Source organism: Grampus griseus, assembly GCF_964374135.1.
Source record: "Grampus griseus genome assembly, chromosome: 1".
Classification (NCBI taxonomy): domain Eukaryota; kingdom Metazoa; phylum Chordata; class Mammalia; order Artiodactyla; family Delphinidae; genus Grampus; species Grampus griseus.
In genome coordinates, this window is record NC_139017.1 from 155,197,092 (window position 1) to 155,219,989 (window position 22,898).

General features: G+C 34.9%; 1 protein-coding gene across 2 annotated transcripts in view; it reads right to left on the bottom strand.

Annotated features, from left to right (window-relative positions):
• ZMYM4 (zinc finger MYM-type containing 4) overlaps nt 1-22,898 on the bottom strand; it is a 174,630-nt gene that overhangs the window by 26,894 nt on the left and 124,838 nt on the right. For both annotated transcript variants that reach the window (XM_082661836.1, XM_082661835.1), the window contains exons 8-23: nt 21,762-21,936; nt 21,438-21,650; nt 17,738-17,888; nt 17,136-17,251; nt 16,436-16,711; nt 16,112-16,262; nt 15,139-15,311; nt 14,219-14,369; nt 13,519-13,659; nt 13,149-13,186; nt 11,646-11,790; nt 9,021-9,139; nt 8,144-8,315; nt 5,124-5,177; nt 4,540-4,719; nt 3,794-3,888 (exon numbers count right to left, since the gene is read on the bottom strand). In XM_082661836.1, coding sequence (XP_082517962.1) covers nt 3,794-3,888; nt 4,540-4,719; nt 5,124-5,177; nt 8,144-8,315; nt 9,021-9,139; nt 11,646-11,790; nt 13,149-13,186; nt 13,519-13,659; nt 14,219-14,369; nt 15,139-15,311; nt 16,112-16,262; nt 16,436-16,711; nt 17,136-17,251; nt 17,738-17,888; nt 21,438-21,650; nt 21,762-21,936 — 2,350 coding nt within the window. The remainder of the gene's footprint in view (nt 1-3,793; nt 3,889-4,539; nt 4,720-5,123; nt 5,178-8,143; nt 8,316-9,020; nt 9,140-11,645; nt 11,791-13,148; nt 13,187-13,518; nt 13,660-14,218; nt 14,370-15,138; nt 15,312-16,111; nt 16,263-16,435; nt 16,712-17,135; nt 17,252-17,737; nt 17,889-21,437; nt 21,651-21,761; nt 21,937-22,898) is intronic.

The window sequence follows — 22,898 nt, forward strand, 5'->3', positions numbered from 1 at the left end:
TAAGACTGACCCAGAAATACATAGAAAATATGAACAGACCAATTACTAGTAATGAAATTGAATCAGTAATCATAAAACTCCCAACAAACAAAAGTCTAGGACCAGACAGCTTCACAGATGAAGCTGACCAAACATTTAGAGAAGAGTTAATACCTATCCTTCTCAAACTATTACAAAAAATAGCAGAGGAAGCAACACTTACGAATTCATTCTACGAGGCCAGTATCACCCTGATACCAAAAGTAGATGACCATAAAAGAAGACAATTACAGGCCAATATCACTGATGAACATACATACAAAAATCCTCAACAAAATATCAGCATACCAAATTCAACAATACATTACAAGGATCACACACCATGAGCAAGTGGGATTTATTCCAGGGATGCAAAGAACAATTTGGTATTTGCAAACCAATGTGATACACCACATTAACAAACTGAAGAATAAAAGTCATATGATCATCTCAACAGAAGCAAAAAAAGCCTTTGACAAAATTCAACATTCATTTATGATAAAAATTCTCCACAAAATGGCTATAGCGGGAACATACCCCAATGTAATAAAGGCCAAATATAACAGACCCACAGCTAACATCATACTGAATGATGAAAAACTGAAACAATTTCCTCTAAGATCAGGAATAAGACAAGGATGCCCATTCTGCCACTTTTATTCAACATGGTATTGGAAGTCCCAGCCACAGCAATCAGAGAAGAAAAAGAAATAAAAGGAATCGAAATTGGAAAGGAAGAAAACTGTCACTGTTTGCAGATAACACCATACTATACATAGAAAATCCTAAAGACACCACCAAAAAGTTATGAGAACTCACCAACGAATTCAGTAAAGTTGCATGATACAAAATATACAAAATCTGTTGCATTTCTATAAACTACCAACAAACTGTCAGAGAAATTTTTAAAACAATCCTGTTTATAATCGCATCAAAAAGAATAAAATACCTAGGAATAAATCTAACAAAGGAGGTAAAACTCGACTCAGAAAACTATAAGACACTGATGAAGGAAACTGAAGATTAAACAAACAAATGGAAAAATACACCATTCTCGTGAATTAGAAGAATATTGTCAAAATAACCACACTACCCAAGGCAAACTACAGATTCAATGCAATAAAATCAAACTACCAATGGCATTTTTCACAGAACTAGAACAAATAATTCTAAAATTCATTAGGAAACATAAAACACCCAGAATAGCCAAAACAATCTTGAGTAAGGAGAACAAAGCTAGAGGTATCATACTCCCTGATTTCAAACTATGCTAAAAACTACAGTAATCAAAACAGTATGGTAGTGGCACAAAAACATACACACAGATCAATGGAACAGAATAGACAGCCCAGATAAACCTATGCTTTTATGGTCAATTAATCTATGCCAAAAGAGGCAAGACTATATTGTACAATGAAGAAAAGACTGACTCTTCAGTAAATGGTGTTGGGAGAAGTGGACAGCTACATGGAAAAGAATGAAACTGGACCACTTTTTCATACCATATACAAAATTAAACTGAAAATGTAAGACCTGAGACCATGAAAGTCCTAGAGGAAAACACAGGCAGGAAACTTTGACATCGGTTTTAGTAATATTTTTTGGGTCTGTTCCCTCAGGTAAAGACAACCAAAGCAAAAATAAACAAATGGGACCACATCAAACTAAAAAGATTTTGCATAGCAAAGAAAACCCTCAACAAAATGTAAAGGCAACCTACTGAATGGGAAAGGATATTTCCAAATTATATATCTGGAAAGAGGTTAATATCCAAAATGTATAAATAACTCAATATCCAACAAACAAACAAACAAACAAAAAATGGAATTAAAAAATGGGCAGAGGATCTGAAGAGCCATTTTCCCAAAAGGGACATACAGATTGCCAACAGACACACGGAAAGATGCTCCACATCACTAATCATCAGGGAAATGCGAGACAAAACCACAATGAAATATCACCTCACACCTGTCAGAATGACTACAACGAAAGGGACAAGAGATATCAAGTGTTGGCGACGATGTGTAAAAGGGGGAACACTCATGCACTGTTGGTGGGAATGTAAACTGGTGCAGCCATTGTGGAAAACAGTATGGCGCTTCCTCAAAAATTAAACATAGAACTACCATTTGATCCAGCAATTCCACTTCTGGGTATTTTTTACCCAAAAGAAACAAAAACACTAATTCAAAAAGATATATATGCACCCTTAAGTCCACTGCAGCATTACTGACAACAGCCAAGATATGGAAACAACCTAAGTGTCCTAGATGAATGAATAAAGAAGATGTGGTACACACACACACACACAGTTACATACAATGGAATTATTACTCAACCACAAACAAGAATGAAATCTTGCCATTTGTGACAGCAGGGATGGACCTAGAGGCTATTACAGTAAGTGAAACAAATCAGACAGAGAAAGACAAATACTATATGATTTCACTTATATCTGGAATCTAAAAAACAAATGAACAAACATAATTAAACAGAAACAGAATTATAGATACAGAGAATAAACAAGTGGTTCTCACAGGGGAGGGGGTTGGGAGATGAGAGACATAGGTGAGGGAGATTAAGAGGTACAAACTTCCAGTCACAAAGTAAATGAGTCATGGTTATGTTATGAAATGTACAGTGTGGGGAATACAATCACACAATTATAATTATGTAATATCTTTGTATGCTGACATATTGTAACTAGACTTATCCTAGTGAACATTTTGAAATATGTAGAAATGTTGAATCAGTATGTTGTGCTCCAAGAACTAACAAAGTACTGTAGGTCTATTATATTTCAAAAACAAACAAACAAATTCTTAGAAAAAGAGATCAGATTTGTGGCTACCAGAAGCAGGGAGTAGGGGGAGGGAGACTGGATGAAGGTAGTCAAAAGGCGTAAATTTCCAGTTTAAGTAAGTACTAGGGGTATAATGTGCGACAGGATATATATAATGAACACTGCTCTGTGCTATATATACAAGTTGTGAAGAGAGTAAATCCTAAGAGTTCTCATAGTAAAAAAAAATTTTTTTGTTTCTTTAATTTTTTATCTATATGAGATGATGAATGTTTACGATCTTATTGTGGTATTCATTTCATGATGTATGTAAGTCAAATCATTATGCTCTACACCTTAAACTTAGTCCTGTTATGTCAATTATATCTCAATAAAACTGGAAAAAAATAAATAAATGAACCATGGAAATAGGGAAAAAGTTGTTTTTCACTATTAAGAAAATAAAAATGAAGTCACAAAATAGGAGGAAAAGTCATATTTGATAAAAGAATTATATCCATAATAAAAAACATAACTCAATAAGATGAAAACTAACCCAAGTAAAAAAAAAAAAAAAAAGTGTGCAGGGCTTCCCTGGTGGCACAGTGGTTGAGAGTCTGCCTGACAATGCAGAGGACATGGGTTCGTGCCCTGATCCGGGAAGATCCCACATGCCACGGAGCGGCTGGGCCCGTGAGCCATGGCCGCTGAGCCTGCGCATCTGGAGCCTGTGATCCACAACGGGAGAGGCCACAACAGTGAGAGGCCCGTGTACCGCAAAAAAAAAAAAGAGGAAAGTGTGTAACAACGATTATAAAAAACTAACAGAAAAATCCTTTGATTATAGAAACAAAATAAAAAGTCCCTCCTGAGGAAATATAAAATAAGAGATATGGTTTTTGACTTCAAAAAAACAAAAACAAAAGGACAAAAATACAAGGTTGGAAAACAACAAAGAAAAGAAAATGCTAGAAAAATTAAGTTACTGCTTACTCTTCGTCTGGGCTGGGGGAAGCCATCTCTGTGTCGTCTTCTTGTTCGGGAACGTGCCTGGATTCCCTGTCCTTTATTCAGTGGGTCAAAGGATTCTATGATATCCAAGAGAAAGCATAATGTGAGATAAATCACTCACAGACTTAAATAAACACTTAGGGTGAAGGAGGAAATATCAGGTAATCATCACTATATTCATTACTTTGTTTATGATAAAATATGGATTTTACTTATATACATAAGAAAACAAGGAGATACAGCATGTATAAAAACTTTATTATCTCGCAAAAAAAAAAAAGGGGGGGGGCTTCCCTGTTGGCGCAGTGGTTGAGAGTCCGCCTGCCAATGCAGGGGACACGGGTTCGTGCCCCGGGCCGGGAAGATCCCACATGCCACGGAGCGGCTGGGCCCGTGAGCCATGGCCGCTGAGCCTGCGCGTCCAGAGCCTGTGCTCTGCAACAGGAGAGGCCACAACAGTGAGAGGCCCGTGTACCGCAAAAAAAACCCCCAAACTTTATTAACAATCAAGAAAAATCCCTATATGATTACTGTGGGAAACTTAAAAACAACAACAACAAATTAACCCCTTATAAAGAACAATATGGTATGAATTAATACCTTCAAAGGCAGGGACCATTTGTGCCCTAGATAGTTATCATACATTATAACTGCTTCATTATGCCAATTCAGAGTTGTACGAATATTCTAATAAAGGACTTTGAACAGACAGGTTACACTGCACAAACCTGATGGAAAATCTGCTTCCAGATCCTGTTCGGTTTCCCCTTTTGAGAACTGCTTCACTTCTAAATCAGCCTCTTGCACAGTATTTGACTTTAAGGCATAATGATTTAATTCTTCCTCCCAGCTATGTGGAGTAGATACTGCCTCTGATTCAAGATCACCACTGTAAGTACTTCCTTGGTCTGAAATATACAGAAAAACAAACAAGCCCTCAAAATGAGATAATATACTTGACATACTCAGAAACCTCTCTGAAACCCTAAATACCAAAAAGTCAGGTATGGTTGCTGGACAATTCCATAGGTACACTCAAGAATGAAGTAACTTGTTCACCAATATCACAGAACTAGATTTATATTCTTGGTACACACTTCAGAGCATTATTTCAATTAATCCTTAAAACCAATATCTGAGGTAGCTTTTATTAGTCTCTTTACAAATTAGCACAAAATCATAGATGTCTGATGCCCCCTACAAACAGCTAAAATTGCAAATATTAAATCCAAGGATGCTAATACTTTACGGATTTGTGTCACTAACAGAGGATAATATTTCTAAGATTCAAAATACATTTACAATTACAAACCTTTTTCAAATATCTTGGTGTCTAGAAAGAGCTCCTGTTCAGAAGTTTGGGATCCTAAAGAAAAAGAAAAGCACATAATAAGTCAATTTATATGTATACAAAAAACAAACCGCATCTCAAATGAAATGACTGCACTAGGGAGGTTCTACATAAATAGTCTTTATATGCAGAAAAGAATGGTTCATTAATAAAAGTCAGGCATTAGTGATAAATACAGTTAAATTACAATTGATAACAGTGGTTACACTTCTAGATAGCAAGCGGTATGAAAGAAGTCATGGCAAGAGAGACCTTTATTTTGGATTCTGTGCTATCTGAAATTCTTTTTTTTTTTTTTTTTAACCACAACACACACACACACACAATATTGATTTACTCACAGGTTGACAAATCTGTTTTAAATTCCTTTTTCCTTCCCTAAATAAAATATGCTTTACCATGCAGTGGAAAGCTGACAAACTTAGAATATAAATACATGAGCAATCAGCACATGGAACTAAACAGAACAAAGTTCTATCAATTATAAACTACTGTAATTTTTTTTTGTTTGTTTTTGGGCCACACCATGCAGCATGTGGGATCTCGGTTCCCCGACCAGGAATCGAACAAGTGCCTTCTGCAGTGGAAGCGCAGAGTCTTAACCACTGGACCGCCAGGGAAGTCCCTATAAACTACTTTAAAAGTAAAGAGTTTAGGGAATTCTCTGGCTGTCCAGTGGTTAGGACCCGGAGCTTTCACTGCTGGGGTCGAGGTTCAATACTTGGTCAGGGAACTAAGATCCCACAAGCTGCACAATGTGGCCAAGAAAAAACAAAAGAAAAAAAAAAAAGGAAGAAGAAAAAAAGTAAAGTGTTTAAAGATTTAAAGTATTAAAAAAAAGATTTTTTAAAAAACCAAGGAAAATTGTCTCTTTTCCCTGAAATCAAAGATAAATGAGCCAGATCCTTTCAGTTGGAATTAATTTCTCCCCCCTTTATATTTCTAAACCATTTGATTTTAATTACACTATGATGATTAAAACTGTCTGTCTTGAAGCTCAGTCTAAAGTTTTTCTGTTTGACTGAACTGTAGGCAAAGGCAAAGTCACAATATTTGTATAGAGGAAACATTTGATAAATGCTGACTATTAACATGAATGGAGAAGCCAACTTAGAATGAGGTTTCTCATCAGGAATTGCTGGAACTTGCAAAATAAGTATCAGAAATTAGAAGATCAAGCATAGGTGCAGTACTCTTTTTATTTATTTATTTATTTACTTACTTACTTACTTACTTTACTTATTTATTTATTTATTTATTTTTGGCTGCGTTGGGTCTTCGTTGCTGTGCGTGGGCTTTCTCTAGTTGCGGCCAGCAGGAGCTACTCTTTGTTGCAGTGCACGGGATTCTTGTTGCAGTGGCTTCTCTTGTTGCAGAGCGCAGGCTTCAGTAGTTGTAGCTTGCAGGTTCTAGAGCGCAGATTCAGTAGTTGTGGTGCATGGGTTTAGTTGCTCTGCGGCATGTGGGATTTTCATGGACCAGGGCTCGAACCCGTGTCCCCTGCATTGGCAGGCGGATTCTTAACAACTGTGCCACCAGGGAAGCCCAAGGGCAATATTCTAAGACTTTAAAATCCACATATAAATGGGTCAGAATTGATATTATACACTAAAGAGCAAAATGAGACCAGAAACTTTGGGATAATAACAAAAAGCTTTGTACCCATCTCTCAGAGTATATCTGATTTAAAAACGTACTGGCAACACAACAGAAAAGTTGACAGTAGTTTTTTCAAATGCTGTGGTGTTCAGAAAACCAGCTAGAATGTATTACGCAAAATCAGAACCCAGTGGCTAGCTTTATAAAAACCATCACAGAAAAAAAAAATTGTCAGGAAAGAGTAATTTCTTGGTTCATCAATGATATATGAAAAGGCCACTGTGGGCTTCCCTGGTGGCACAGTGGTTAAGAATCCGCCTGCCAATGGAGGGGACACGAGTTCGAGCCCTGGTCTGGGAAGATCGCACATGCTGCAAAGCAACTAACCCATGCACCACAACTACTGAGCCTGTGCTCTATAACCCGCGAGCCACAACTACTGAAGCCTGTGCACCTAGAGCCTGTGCTCTGCAACAAGAGAAGCCACTGCAGTGAGAAGCCCGCACACCACAGTGAAGAGTAGCTCTTGCTCACCGCAACTAGAGAAAGCCCACGGTGCAGCAATGAAGACCCAATGCAGCCAAAAATAAAATAAATTAAATAAATAAAAAAAATACGCCATTGCAAAAATTCACCTATACATTTCAACTCCCTTTAACACCATTTCCTTTATCTCTTCTTATATCCAAAAATCAAGGCGGTGCTAAATAAGGCTGGAAACCTTTCTGGAATTTATACTACTGAGTTCTGGTTAAAATCCTTTCTTTGGAGTCAGACAAACCTGGATTCAACTTCTGATTCCATTATTTCCTGATTTCATAACCATGGCAAGCCTATTTTCCAAAAGAGGAATCTAAAGTAAACAGTACCTCACTCATAGGGTTGTTGTGAAAATTAAATGAGGTGACGCACACAGTTCATTTAGGACAATGCCTAGAGTACGGCAAGCACATAAATGTTAATTACTGTTCATTATTCTACACTCATAAAATGGTATTTATCTATAGGTTATTTTGAACCAAATGGTTTTCCACCCTAAAATTCTTTTTACCTTCTACCAACATGCTGATTATTTTACAACAGTAATTTTTATCTGGAGACCATGGCTTTGACTGCAGGGGATAAAACTAGAACATGACCATGAAACATGGATTTATAAGTTATTTTTCTGGAATCACTAAGAACTAGAAACCGTATCGATTTCTTTCATAAACAGGATAGAGCTCCAGAGTTATCAACAAGTTTAACAAGCCCATAGACTTCATATTTAAAAACAAATAAAGCTTTTAGAAACTCCTTGACTGCCTAATACTTAAAATTACATGAGCTACCTAAAAATTTATAGGTGTGTTTTTCTTTTTTTACTTTAAAATTATACCAACCTCCCTGAGATAGAGTCTTTTCCTTCTCTTCATCTTCTGCAATCATTTCTGCCATCTCAAGGAGATCAGCTTCAAAAGGATGTGAGGGAAGTTTTTCCTTAATGTCTTCAATACTCTCAGTGACTTTATCTTCATTATCCATTGAGGATGGAATAAGCATAGGGACAGGCATCTGAAAGACCAAGGATAGACTGAAGAGTTTCTTGGTCAACCATCAAAACTATTATTTGTGAGCTCATTTAAATATAAAAATTATTAATAAACAAATTCAAGATATTTCTATTGCTAATGGTTAAGATAGTCTTGCTAGTTTGTTTTTATAAGACTGCAGCCATTTAAATAGAAATTCAGTAAGTGCTTTTCTGGATACTTAACGTGTCTCTGATTCATCTAAAAGAATAATTAAGTAATGAATTTTTGTTTTGTTTTTGACTATATTTCTTGCTTAATATTTTCACACAAGTGTTTCTCTTAAGAATTCAATACCGAGAAAATATATATTTCCAATAAAAAATGAATACATTTTTCTTTAACGAAAAGTCAGAATCCTGTAAATCACAGTATTCCTCTTTTCATTCTTGCTACAATCTAGGATTCTAGCATTCACACACTGTTTCTGATCTTTTTCTACGTTAGTGGTCTTTTGTGTTTAAAATGTTTTTAAAAAGCTAAATCATAACCTCCTCTGACAAGGCAGGGTACAAACAGAAGCAGTCCTTTATATATTCCATATTTAAGTAATAAAACAGTATGATTAATAGCCAACCAGAGTCAGGTATATTTTACCAACAAGTAAAAAGTATTTTTATGGAGCTGTCAAATCTTAATTGAGAAAAATGCATACTAAATTAGGCTTAATCTCTAAATGATTACTCACTGGAACTGGAATTCCAAATGGGACTGGGGCATACTGAGTATAAAGATGAAGAGGTATAGGTACGAACACTGGTACTGGAACTGGCACCACAATAACTTGGGGCTGAGTTGGAGTGTCTTCTAATGGAAGAAAAAAAAAAAAACCCACAAAAAAACAAAGAGGGTTAGAAACGACATTTTAATTTAAAAAAATTTTTTAGGTATATGAAGACTTATAATTCAAAAGAAGTGTAATTTTAATTTAAAAAAAAATTTTAAAGCATGTGGACATTTACAGTTCAAAAGAAGTATCTATGAGGGACTTCCCTGGTGGCACAGTGGATAAGACTCTGTGCTCCCAATGCAGGGGGCCCAGGTTCAATCCCTGGTCAGGAAACTAGATCCCACAAGCATGCTGCAACTAAGACCTGATGCAACCAAATAAATAAAATTAAATTTAAAAAAAAGAAGTATCTATGATACTAGGAATTCACAGAAAGGAGAAATAGCAAGGCTTGAGTATAACAGCACTAAAAAAAGTGGGCAACACAATAATTATCAGTGATACAAGGATAAGATGAATGAAGGATATAACTTGGATGGATAAATGGAATAGTTATCTTAGAAGAAAGGTATAGAAGACTTAACATGAATAAGTAGTGTATGTTAAAGAGGAGACTGAATAGGTAGAAGGGCCATTTTTGTGAGGCTATAATACACATTTAAAATCATTAGACAGTGGGGAACTACTACAGATTGGTTAGCACAAAGTAATGTGAGGAAAATGGCTGTAAAAAGATTAATTTGGCTGCCATCTTCACATGGAATAGAAAGTATACAATGTGGGAGGCAACTACAATATATAGAGCTAAGAAGATGAGGGCCTGAACTAGGGTGGTTATGATACCTGCAGGAAAAAAAAATAAGTATACAGAGCAGAGGTTCTAAGATATTTTTTAAAAAAAGGAAACAACTTTGGGAACTAACTTAAACATGAGTAGGGAAAAAGTGGGAAGGATGGAGGTAGAAATCATTAACAACTATCTACAGAGTCTTTTCTGTAGGCCAGAAAAATATGTTAGATAACTGTAAAATCATTAATGTAAGAGAAAGGTAATGCTAGTAAAAAGAAGTGAAAAGCTGACAATTTGACTAGGGTTAGAAGTGGGAAATAATATGGGATCAATTTTACCATGGTGCAGTGGACATAAAAAAAAAGTTATCTGATTAGAGATGTCTGATAACCAAGCTACGTAATGCTAAACTGTCACTATTTGGGGATTGACATGTACACATTGCTATATTTAAAACAGATAACGAGGACCTACTGTAAAAAAATGATATATAAAAAAAATATTTTAAAAAAATACTTTTTTATAAAGTCACTATTGGTACAATAAAAATACAGGACTAAGTCATCTATAGCCCTGCTGTTCAACATGACCCGTGGATCAGCAGCACTGACATTACCCAGGAACTTAAAAGATGCAAAACCTCGGCACCACTAAATGAGAATCCACTTAGTAACATTCCCAAATAATTCATATGCATATTAATGTTTGAGAAGTACTGGCCTAGAGGATAACCTTCCAGATCTAAGAATCTAGGATTCCTTTCCACTTTAAAAATTCTGGGAAAAAAAAAAAAATTCTGGGATTTTCAGATGGCAGCATGCCAGAGACCCAATTCTCTAGGGAAACAAGCAAAGTTGGTGAAAACCTAAAAAATAACCACTTAATAAATTCTTTGGAAATTGTCCCAAAGGCATACAGCAAATGGAGAAATATTTATTCAAGAAAATCTACTAAATACAGTAAGAACAGTAGGCATCTGTGACTTTTGATCTACTACCTGCTCCACACCCCTGCCTCAGCCAGCTAAATATGATAGAAACTCCACTCTGGAATGGGTGGGACCAGAAAGAATGGGCTCCTCTTCCTTCAGCTCCCATCAAGGGTTACTGTATCTCACCAGGAGGGACAGGCCACCATCATTTCTTATCCCCTCAAAGTCCAGGTTAAAGAGGTTAATTTCCTAGTGAGTACAGCTACCACCCACAAAGAGAAAACCTACTATAGGAATAGCAGGCCAAGAAAACTAGGGTACGAACTACCTTCACCCCAGATCACTTGTAGGGCAGAGATTCCATGCTAGGAAAGGCAAGTTGAGGAGATCAGAAGCTCACACCATGCCCATCATTCAGAAAAGTAGTAACTCAAAGAGGGTAGAGGCAGTTCATAAGAAAAGAAAGCCCTAAAGCTCTCCCCAAAGGAACTGACATTATTTGAAATAGAGTGTGGAAAAGTTCAAACCTAAGGGTGCTCTGGAAAACAACAGTTCCTCTTAACTAAGACCCTGTTTATGTAATTCCAAAGTCTATGCTTACCCATAATACTACACTATCATGAATAAGGAAATTAAATGAAGCATTCAGAGTATGGTATTATCAACTACCTTCTCTTTGCCATAACTTGTTAAGTTGATGAAAATACCTAACCCAGAGGGATATCGTGAGAACTCAATTGGGCAGCGAATATAAGCAACCAAACACAACACCTATAAAATAGAAGGCACTTAATTAATGTAACCAGATCCCACATTACTTTCCCCTAGGAAAAATTAAATGAAGAAAGCACAAGGAACACACCTGTCTGGCATTCTTTGTTTTGGGTATGTGGTTTGCAAGAAGTGGCCTTGGTCTGTGTGATGGGTTTGCACAATAAAGCTTTATTCTTCAAAAGTCTTGGAGGCTGGGAAGGTGGCAGTTTGAGGGCATCTGTTTGTGTACTTGCCTAGTAAAAAAAAATAAGTCAGAAACCAAAAGCTTATCATTAATTACAAGAAACATTATAAATATTATATTTCAAAATATAATTTCAAAAGAAATACTATATTGGAATTACTTGGAAGACACAGAATATAAATATTCAACTAAATATGTAAGGAATATAATATTCCTGAAATATCAATAAAGGAATATTTTGATAACTATATATTGACCCTGAATGTATCTAATTACCAGTTCTGTTTACCAAGAAAAATGCTGTTTGTATTGTGACATACTGTTGATCAATAACAATGGTGGGGCTTCCCTGGTGGCACAGTGGTTGGGGGTCCGCCTGCCGATGCAGGGGACACGGGTTCGTGCCCCGGTCCGGGGGGATCCCGCGTGGCGCGGAGTGGCTGGGCCCGTGCGCCATGGCCGCTGAGCCTGCGCGTCCGGAGCCTGTGCTCTGCAGCGGGAGGGGCCGCGGCAGTGGGAGGCCCGCGAACCGCAAAAAAAACAAATAAATAACAATGGTGGTTGAGCTTAAAATGAGAACTGTTGTTTCTTGACTGAGTTAAGTCTTAAAAGAATTAGTTTCAGGCTTCCCTGGTGGCGCAGTGGTTGGGAGTCCGCCTGCCGATGCAGGGGACACAGGTTCATGCCCCAATCCGGGAAAATCCCACATGCCCCGGAGCGGCTGGGCCCGTGCGCCATGGCCGCTGAGCCTGCGCATCCGGAGCCTGTGCTCCACAACGGGAGAGGCCACACAGTGAGAGGCCCGCGTACCGCAAAAAAAAAAAAAAAAAAAAAAAAATAACTAGAATAGGATCATTTATGATCATTTAAGTTACCTGAAAAAAGATGACATGAAAATTATCCCAGAGACCAGGAAACACTTTAAAAATGCCACTGTTCTAGTCATAAGTTTTTCTCATTATTTATTTTTTTCTTTTTTTAAGAGACAAAGCACAAAAATATTGTTTTTTTTTTTTTAAAAGAATGCTTATTTACAGCATAATCTACACTGAGTGGGAAATAAACTATATTTTATAAGTACTTTATTTACAGTCTATGTTACAAAATGCCCCCCAAACCTTTTACGCCTGAATTCTGTACAATTTACTTTAATTCTGTACAATTAAAAAATAACAAAAACCTTCAGTAACTATTATATAGTTACTATTATATAGATACCAAGCATTCAAAGAAATTAAAGTACATAAAAGACCTAACTAAATAACCAGAAAATCCTGTTCCTGAACTCATGCAATTTGTTTTATATAACAAACAAAAAATAAAGGAGGGCAAATCAGCTTAGACATATTCATACTGCATAAAAAGGGAAAAGACAGTGGCAATACCAATAAAAATAATAAAACTTACATCCCCAATGATTTTCGCTGTTACTGTTGGAACTGCACCTGATATAAATAAAAACATATAATGTAGGATCTTATTATTTAAACATTAGTATTAAAAGCTGATATTTGGAAAAAACACACAAAGTTTCATAATAAAAACATGTATTATCTTACTTTAATTCAGGGGAAGAGTAACACCTAAAGCCTAATATGAGAAAAAGAGATCTGGAAACTACAAAAACACTGTTTAATGCCATAGCAGCACAGAGTGAGCCACCATTCCTAATATGAATGTGACAAACACATGAAAATGAACACTGACAAAAAAGAGTAGAGAAGCCTTATATTCAACCTCAAAAAGGCTAGATAAATGCTTTCAAATCAAGTCATACCTTGTAAGACACTGTTAGAATTCACTGTGGGCTGAGCAGCAGGAGCACTGGCTAATGATACTACATTAGCTATAACTGGAGTTGAATCTTTTCTGTGAGATGGGGGCCCTGATGAAGCAGCTGGCACCATGGAAACACTTCCTGATTAAAATAAACAAAAATAAGAAAATCTCATGTAATTTATATGCACATACACAGAACCAACATTTCAAGGAGGTTAAACAATGCTTTTAGGTTAGAGTAAATTCTGTTGGAGCCAAGTGTCACTTCAGGATTAACTGGATTTTTTTCTGTTTTTTAATTAGTGAACCTTTAAAGTATTCCATGTACCTTCTCTTGCCTAACTATGCATGTGGTATATTTAAAAGGCTATGTGATTTAGATTCTATGTTCTTTCTCTCAAATCCTTTTCTAAGGAAGTCAAGATGTATATCTTCAATTATAAAACATTAACTGCTATTCTTCCCCATAAAGTTCTTACAGAGTTTATTTGACTCAACATGCTCAGGGAAAACTAAAAGAACTCGTTTTTACAGGGCATTAATCTAAGGTGTTAAACAAAAAGAGATCTAAATGTTAATGTCATTTGAATAGAATGAAATTTACGTTTCATGAAATTATTGACAACTACTTAATGTTCTCAACTTGTAGAACAGTAGTTAGTCCCTGGCATTGACCAAAGACTAAAGTTTAATTTTACCTGCATTATTTTGTGAAGGTGGGTCACACATACTTTGCTGATTACAGAACATCAAGATACAAAGCAGGTTACAGAAATGTTTCATTTCTCCCCGCCATTTCAAGGACTCACTGAGCTTACCCTGTCGCTTACAACCATCACATTTGGCCATCTGAAAAAGAAACAGAAGATAGTAAAGAAGTAAAAAACAAACTGTCTATGGTCTGATGGAATAAAAGCAGGCCACAGGTTAACAAGTGAGGAAATTTACTTAGAATTTAGATCACAAAAATGAAGGTTAACTATCCTGGGGGGAGGGGCAATATAGAGGTAGGGGACTAAGAGGTACAAACAATTATGTATAAAATAAGTTATAAGGATATATTGTACAACACAGGGAATACAGTCAATATTTTATAGTAACTATAAATGAAGTATAACCTTTAAAAAATGTGAATCACTATATTGTATACCTGTTAACTAATATCATACCTCAACTATAATTCAGTTTTTTAAAAAATGAAGGTTAACAATCCTAAATTTGGAAATAATTAGTTACCTATCTACTATTTTGTACAACATTAAAAAAGGTCACATTATAGAGATGCCAATAAATAGTAATTTTAAAATAAGTGAAATGGAAATAGACCGATCTTCCTTAAAGACATCAGAACACAATTCATTTTAGTTAATAAATGAATATAATTTTAAATATTTTAATGTTTTAAGACTGATATGTCTTCTACAAGGAAATTAAAAACAAATGTAACTTCAGTGACATTAAAGTCTTTTTAAAATCTTATATTAATACTAGAGGAGAACAGAATACATTTAATACTTAAGTTTTAAATCATTAATTGTCCTTCACACTATTTGAAAGAAAAAAAGACGGGAAAAATATGCCCTGACTTGAAAAATCCAGGAATGTGAATTATATTTACCTGATAGAACAGAACTGTATATTTGGACATGCACTCTTCACAACAAAACTCTTCTACTTTCCCCCCTAAATTATTCTGTACCAATTTGGGAGATGTCTGTAAACAATAACTGCACATTTTACAGTGATTTCCCCAGCGTTTTGCCAAGTCATGTTTATAAAGCAATTTGCAACCTAAAAAAATCAGAGAAGATAAAATTAACATTAGGGAGAAATAATAAGTATCTACATCTTTAATTTAAATGTCCTACAACAAAGTTTGCACATTTGGGTTCTCACCAATTAGTAGATCAAGAGGTCAATTTAGAGGATTAATACTATCATTTTCTGTTTTTAAACGAAGTAAGACAGCAGAGCAAATATTACAGTGCATCATATATGGTAAAAATCAGTTTTGTTTCATGAAACTTTTGTTTTATTTGGGTATGTGAACATACACTGGGTCACAATGTAAAATGTATGTCTTGTTTGTGTCGTGGTCAAAAGGTTTGAAAGCCACTAGCCTAGGAGGCTAATCCTGCATGGTTTTAGAGTAAAACAAAACATTCTAACCTTATAGTCATCTAAATAAGGAAGACACTGATTCACATATTCAGATCATTTATATTCAGAAACATAATGGATGTTTAAAACAATAAAAGTATTATCTTAGGATGCTACCAAAATTTAAGCAGTTCCCTTTAGAAATAAATACAAGAACTAAAGGATCCCTATCAACCTAATAACTAACATTAAATGTTTTTCACATCACCACCATTTTTTGCTATACACATTGAGGAGATTTTTCTTCATTTTAACATCTATATAATACGAAGAATTAGATCAGAAAAGAGGGAACCAAGTATAAACAAAACAAAAAGGTTTTGGTGTTATACACAAAAGATAAAATAAACTTACACAGTGACAGCTTAAATCATCAACTACTTTTGAAACAACAAACATGCTCAGTAGGTAAGATAATCTTCTATCTTTACCTTCACTACAGAATGACTTGTCAGCACCTGAGAATCGCACAGTCTCCTTTACAATTTTCTCAATTTTACAATATTCACACATTGCCATTAAATTATTTATTTTCTTATATTCATCAGAACAATTTTTGCCACAGAACTGAAACATTTTACCCTGCAAAGAAATAATCATTAAGTACTAATTAAACATTTGGTTTATCTTGTGGAAATCTTTATCCCTCTTATTTTCAAAACAAATAGTGTATTTCTGAAAGGTGAAAAGCCAGAAATAAGTTTACAGATAGACCAGTTTATACTCGAACCCTCTATCATGCTCCTTTACTCTACCTTATAATCAAGAAGTTCTGGTTTTGTGGCAAAGAGACGGTTACAGTGCTGACACTTGAGTTTTACAACACTTCGTGCAAACCCAACATGTTGGGATTGGGCAGCAAGACGCTGGAGACCAGCTGCAGCAGAGCTACTGATGGAGGTGGGAGAAACAGCAGAGGTGTTACCGCCTCCTGCTGACACTGTTGAACCTGTAGGGATGCTTACAATTACTTGGCCCTGAGACAAGGGCACCACTGAAGAATTCATTCCTGCTGGTTTGTTGAACAAATTCTGAAAGAAGAAACAAACAAAAAGATCAATCTACTCATTTGTTCAAACAAGAAGGTACTGAATACCTACCTATGTCAAGCACAGTTCTAGGCACTTAACATATATTTGTGAAAAGGCAAACATCCCTGCCTTTGAGCAGCTTATAGCTGAATGGGGGGAGTGATATTTATATTAAAAAATGAAATAATTTAATAATATTCTTTAAAAATAATATCCTCCCAATAGATAATCTAGGTAATAACAGTACCATTTAATTTCACAGAAGGCAATTAAATAACATGCCTCCAAAAATAGGATGGACCAAAGAACCCAAGTTTAAAAAGACTGAGGTAGAAATTTAGGCAATCCAGGCACTTAGTACCACCTAATAAGTTTACTATCACAGGCAACTAACTGGAGAAAAGGAAGAGTCCTGAAGCCATACCTGGAAAGCTACCACACAACTGTAGCTGCAGAAGTTGCGAATACTTCCATCTGACATGGCTAGGTGATACTGAGGGATTGCTGAGGTTTTGCAACTGTTACACTGAACTTGTACACCTTAGCAAATCAAAATAAAAGCTAATGAGTAATACAAATGTAAACAAATGTATGAGAAAATAAGTATTATATGATACATGAAAATTCAAGAGCCAAGTCAAGTTGCAGGAACTGAAATTAAACTTAGTTACCTCACATATAGACAAAAACTAACAACGTCAAAAATATTTCTGTTTATTTAAAGTTGTCACAGTCTACACCCTGAAACTAAAAAATAAATGAATCTTGAAATAAATCAGGTGTAGATAAAGAAAATACATTTTAAAAGCCATAAATTCTTTTGGTAAGAAAGAATGCACAAATAGGCGCAACTAAATAAACATAAAATAAGCAATCAAGAGGTGATATTTTACAACAGATCTGAAGTATTTTAAATTTGCGTTAAAAATCAACTAAATTTGGACAAAAATCTGCGCTATAACAACAAAGCAATAACCATAAGTTATTCAACTATTATATTTATAAAGTTTATGAAACCAGTATTACCTGCAGAAGTAACCATTTTAACTCTGTAAGCAGATAAGCAATTAACAGAACAGAAAAGCTCTGTCTTTCCCAAGCTATTGGTATTTTCAATCATTTCTGCTGAGGATCTCAATGATTTGCAAAGCGCACATGGTGTAATTTTGGCTGATTTCTATTAAGAGAATAAAATAACATTCATTTTTACCAAGTTACAAGTAAAAGCATAATTCTTTGAAATGTTTATACTTAACACTGTTGAAATATTTTAAATTAGTGGCTTCCAAACTTTTATGATTACAATCCTCAGTAAGAAATAAATTTTACAAAGTGACCCAGTAACACATACTTCTGAGGTTTTGTGTTTGTGTATTAAACATGTATGTATATAAAACTGAAAGGTTTTATAAAACAATATATATCATGATAACATGTGATGCACTTTGATATTTTTCCACTCTACTCTACTTCATTATAAAATATGTTGGGCACAACCTAGCAATTAATTTTGGGATCTATTAATTTGTTATAACTATAGTTTTAAACGCACTATTTTAGCCTTCCCCCAAGATAAGGTTACGGGGTTAAGCACAAAATACTATGTATAAAATAAATAAGCTGCAAGAATATATTGTACAAAACCTCCAAACAAACAAAAAAACCCACTATTTAAAAAATTACACAACAGGGAATTCATGCTCTTACACTATTCAAAGAATTGGAAGAACTTCCCACAAAAGGTGCTCTATATAGCAATGAAATGTGAATCCAAGGAAATTAATAAACTTACTAGAAAATTCACACTCAAATATTCTACCACTAATAATAACAAAGCACAGGGACTTCCCTGATGGTCCAGTGGTTAAGACTCCGCGTTTCCACTTCAGGGGGCGTGGGTTCGATCCCTGGTCAGGGAACTAAGATCCCGCATGCCGCGTGGTGCAGCCAAAACAAATAATAACAACAACAAAGCACACTCTAAGCAATAAAGTGGGAGGAAACTTTGCATATCCCAAGTGTCCAAATATAAGCAACGAAAGAGTCTGTTATCTTAAATTTCCACTCAGTGATTTAGTAGCAAATAATGCTAAATACTATTAACATGTCATACATTCAGGATAACTTATAAGGTATATCCAGCACCCATTAAGATAATTTCAAGATCTCTATGTCCTCTTCAACGATAAGTCTGTTATACTTACTATTAAAATAAATACATATTCAAGTGAGCATATTCCTACATTCTGGAATCTCTTCTGTATCTCCAACCCTATTTCTCCTTTCCTCCTCCAACAGGACTGCAAACACAAACTTCATTTATAAGAATTAGGTCAAGAGTTATCTCTGAAACTATCAAGTAGAACTGACCTTGCTTCCACGGTGCCCCTCTACATCCCATAACACTTCTATCCTAACATCTCTACACACTTGTATCTCCCGCAGGGGACATGTAACACCTCAAAACAGGAATCACATCTAATGTTTGTTGAATAAATTTTATATAAGGAAGAAAAGAAAAGTAGCAGAAATGACCATCTTCAATGTTCCAGGTTCTATACTAGGTGCTTTCTCATTCTTACTTCATATAATCCTAAAAACATCCCAGTGACATTGCTAGTATATACCCATTTACAGATAAGAAAATGGACTCGGGGAGTTTAACTGCTTTCCCCAAGGTTAAATTCTATTTGAACAGAAAGTCTGGGAATCAAACCAAGATCTGCTTTACCTCTAAATCCACGTTCTTTCTCTAAACCACAGTACACACTAATATGTGAAAATTTTAATAGGTATTGGCTAAATTAAAACTAATAAATTTAAAAGTAAGGTATTTCAAAATACTTCTCTTATAGAATGTATACCACCTTTCAATGGACTGAATCAAAGTAACTTTTAGAATGTGATACAATATCAGGAAAACTGTCCTTTGTACAAGAATAAAGCTAATGAAGATATTGGGTTTTTCCTCCCCTTTGAGAACAAAAACAAGGTGTTTCTAAGGAAGAAATAAATAGTAACTAACACTAATCCCTTTTAATGTGCTTGTATATTAACAAGAAATAAATTGAAACACTAGAATGTTTAAAATTACAAAATCATTGCAAAGTTTTAAGAACATTTAAGAGAAATTTCCAAATTAACATTATTAAATTCACCAATTTTGGTTAACTGTATAAAAATTTACTATTCTAAGAAAAAGAATGATCAGCAAATGCAGTGAAACAGGAAAATATTGTAAAACTGAAAATGTAAAAAGTTCTTACTATTCCTTTGGGTTTACCAATTTTAAAATTGAACTTTTGATCAAAATTTACTAACAAAATATAAATCTAGTATAAATAAAACTGCCAACATTGCTAATTATTGGAGAAATGCAAATCAAAACAAACCACAGTGAGGTACCACCTCACGCCAGTCAGAATGGCCATCATTAAAAAGTCTACAAATAACAAATGCCAGAGAGGGTATGGAGAAAAGGGAACCCTTCTACACTGTTGGTAGGAACGTAAATTGCAACCACAGTGGTGCAACCACTGTGGAAAACAGTATGGAGGTTCCTCAGAAAACTAAAAGTAGAATTACCACATGATACAGCAATCCCACTCCTGGGCATATATCCAAACAAAACTGTAATTCAAAAAGATACATGCACCCCTATGTTCACAGCAGCACTATTAACAATAGCCAAGACACGGAAACAACCTAAATGTCCATCAACAGATGAATGGATAAAGAAGATGTGGTACATATATACAATGGAATACTACTCAGCCATAAAAAGGAATGAAATAATGCCATTTGCAGCAACATGGATGCAGCTAGAGATTATCACACTAAGTGAAGTAAGTCAAAAAGAGAAAGACAAATACCATATGATATCACTTATATGTGGAATCTAAAATCTGACACAAATGAACCTATCTATGAAACAGAAACAGAATGAGGGACATAGAGAATAGATTGGTGATTGCCAAGGGGAATGGGAGTGGGAGAGGGATGGATTGAGAGTTTGGGATTAGCAGAAGCAAAGATTAGAAGGTATACACCAAAATGATGGGACTGGGTAACTCTAAGAGATGCCTAATTTTTTCTTCTTTGTGCTTTTCTGCATTTTCAAAATCTTGTTCAAAAACATTAATCATATTTTAAATAAAATAATCCATACCCTAAAAACATGTATCGATATTTCAAATGCATTAAGAGAAATACAGTCTGCCCTCCATATCCCTGGGTCCCACATCTGCAGATTTAACCAAATGCAGATCGAAAATATTCCAGGAAAAAAATTCCAGAAAATTCCAAAAAGGAAAAGAATTTGCTGCACACTGGCAACTATTTACATGGCATTTACATTGTATTAGGTATTATAAATAATCTAGAGATGATTTAAAGTATGCAGGAGAATGTGTGTAGGTTATATACAATTACTACACCATTTTATATAAAGGACTTGAGCACTCTCAGATTTTGATATCCTCAGGGTTCCTGGAACCAATTCCCCATGGATACTGAGGTACAACTGCATATGGTACTTATAAAACTCTATAACAAGAGTTTTTTAACACACATGCATTTGAAAAATACTATTTACATGCAAAAAATATTAATTAAGCTAATAACAAGAAATTAATATTTTTGTGACATTTTCATAAATAATTTCTATCAAAAAAATTCAATCCTTCTGGAAGGAACAAAGACGTCAGGATTAAATATGGTCATGTACCTGCTTATATGCTGTGACACACGTGGAACTACAAAACTTCTTAGCCTGTCCCTCTATCTGGAGCATGTGGCATTGTCCAGAGCCACTGTAGCAGTAACCCCCACAGTTTTCACAACAGTTCATGGTGAGGTTGTTAGCAGAGCGAAACTTAGAAAAGCAGGCATCACTGCAAAGTTTATGTACCACATTCTGGTAATTAACTTCATGTCGAATCTAGGAATTATAAAGTAATAACTTAGAAACAACAAGCAAAGACCATCAAAAGCTGCCCTTTAAGCACAAATATCAGACTCCTTCCCCCACTAAAGTAAAAAGATAACTTACAACAGCATTCTTCTGACACATGCTGCATTTGGTTGAAATGCTATTCGTATTTATGGTAACAACAGGTTTTCTTTTCAGTTCATATGTTGACAAACATGACTGACTACAAAAATCTTTACTAGTGGTGGTATTTTCAAACTGGGCACTGATCACATCCTTTGGATTTAAAATGTCTCTAAAAATGACAACAAAGATAAAATAAGCCATAGTATAATTCATTTTTTTCCTTTTTGTCAACTAAAAATATCAAATAAAACAAAGGCAATTAAAAGTGTAGGGAAAGGGCATTGGTATTTAAATCTGAAAACCTGGGTTTTCTTGAATAAAGTGATAAATCACTTTGATCCTCAACCTCTGTTGTATAAAATGAAACTAATACACGGCTTAGTTCATAGAACTGTTGTGAGGATTAGTACACTATGTTTCAAGATTAAAAAGATATACATCAAACATTTATCATTCACTATCTCTAGTAGGTAGGATTATAGAAGATTTTCATTTTCTTCCTTAGGCTCTCCTATATGTTCAAAAATACTCTTTAACATTACACTTGAAAAATTTTAAAGCCACTATCTTTTAAAAGTAGGAATACATTTCAAACTACACAGTGCATATTCTAGCATGATTATATAAAATTGAACATTTCCAGATCTAAATAATTCAATCTGTAAGCATTAGCAGTAAAAGACAATGAAGATTAAAACCCTAAGGATTAAGACTCCCTACCACTCCACCCCTTATCCCACTCCCAAATTACTCTTCCTACATAGTAGTTTATCGCTTAAGTACAAACCATTTTAAAAACCAATTTAAAAAATACCTTGATGAAATTCTGTAAACAATGTCTCTCTCCCATGAGTATACACTCACATAATATTTAGTAAATAAATTGTTATATTCACTCTTACATTTTAAACAGATTATACTAATATAGTACTTTTTAGAAAAGATTACAAATATCTCTGCTTCAAAAAAAAGATAATAGCAAATATAGTGGGACTCATCACAAGGAGCACCTGATATTGTACTATGCTGTAATATACAACATCACACCTCATCTTCAATACTTAGTAGCTTGAGAGTGCTCTATTACCTGCATTTTTTTTTGGCCTTTCCAGCTACTTTTTATTGGGTTTT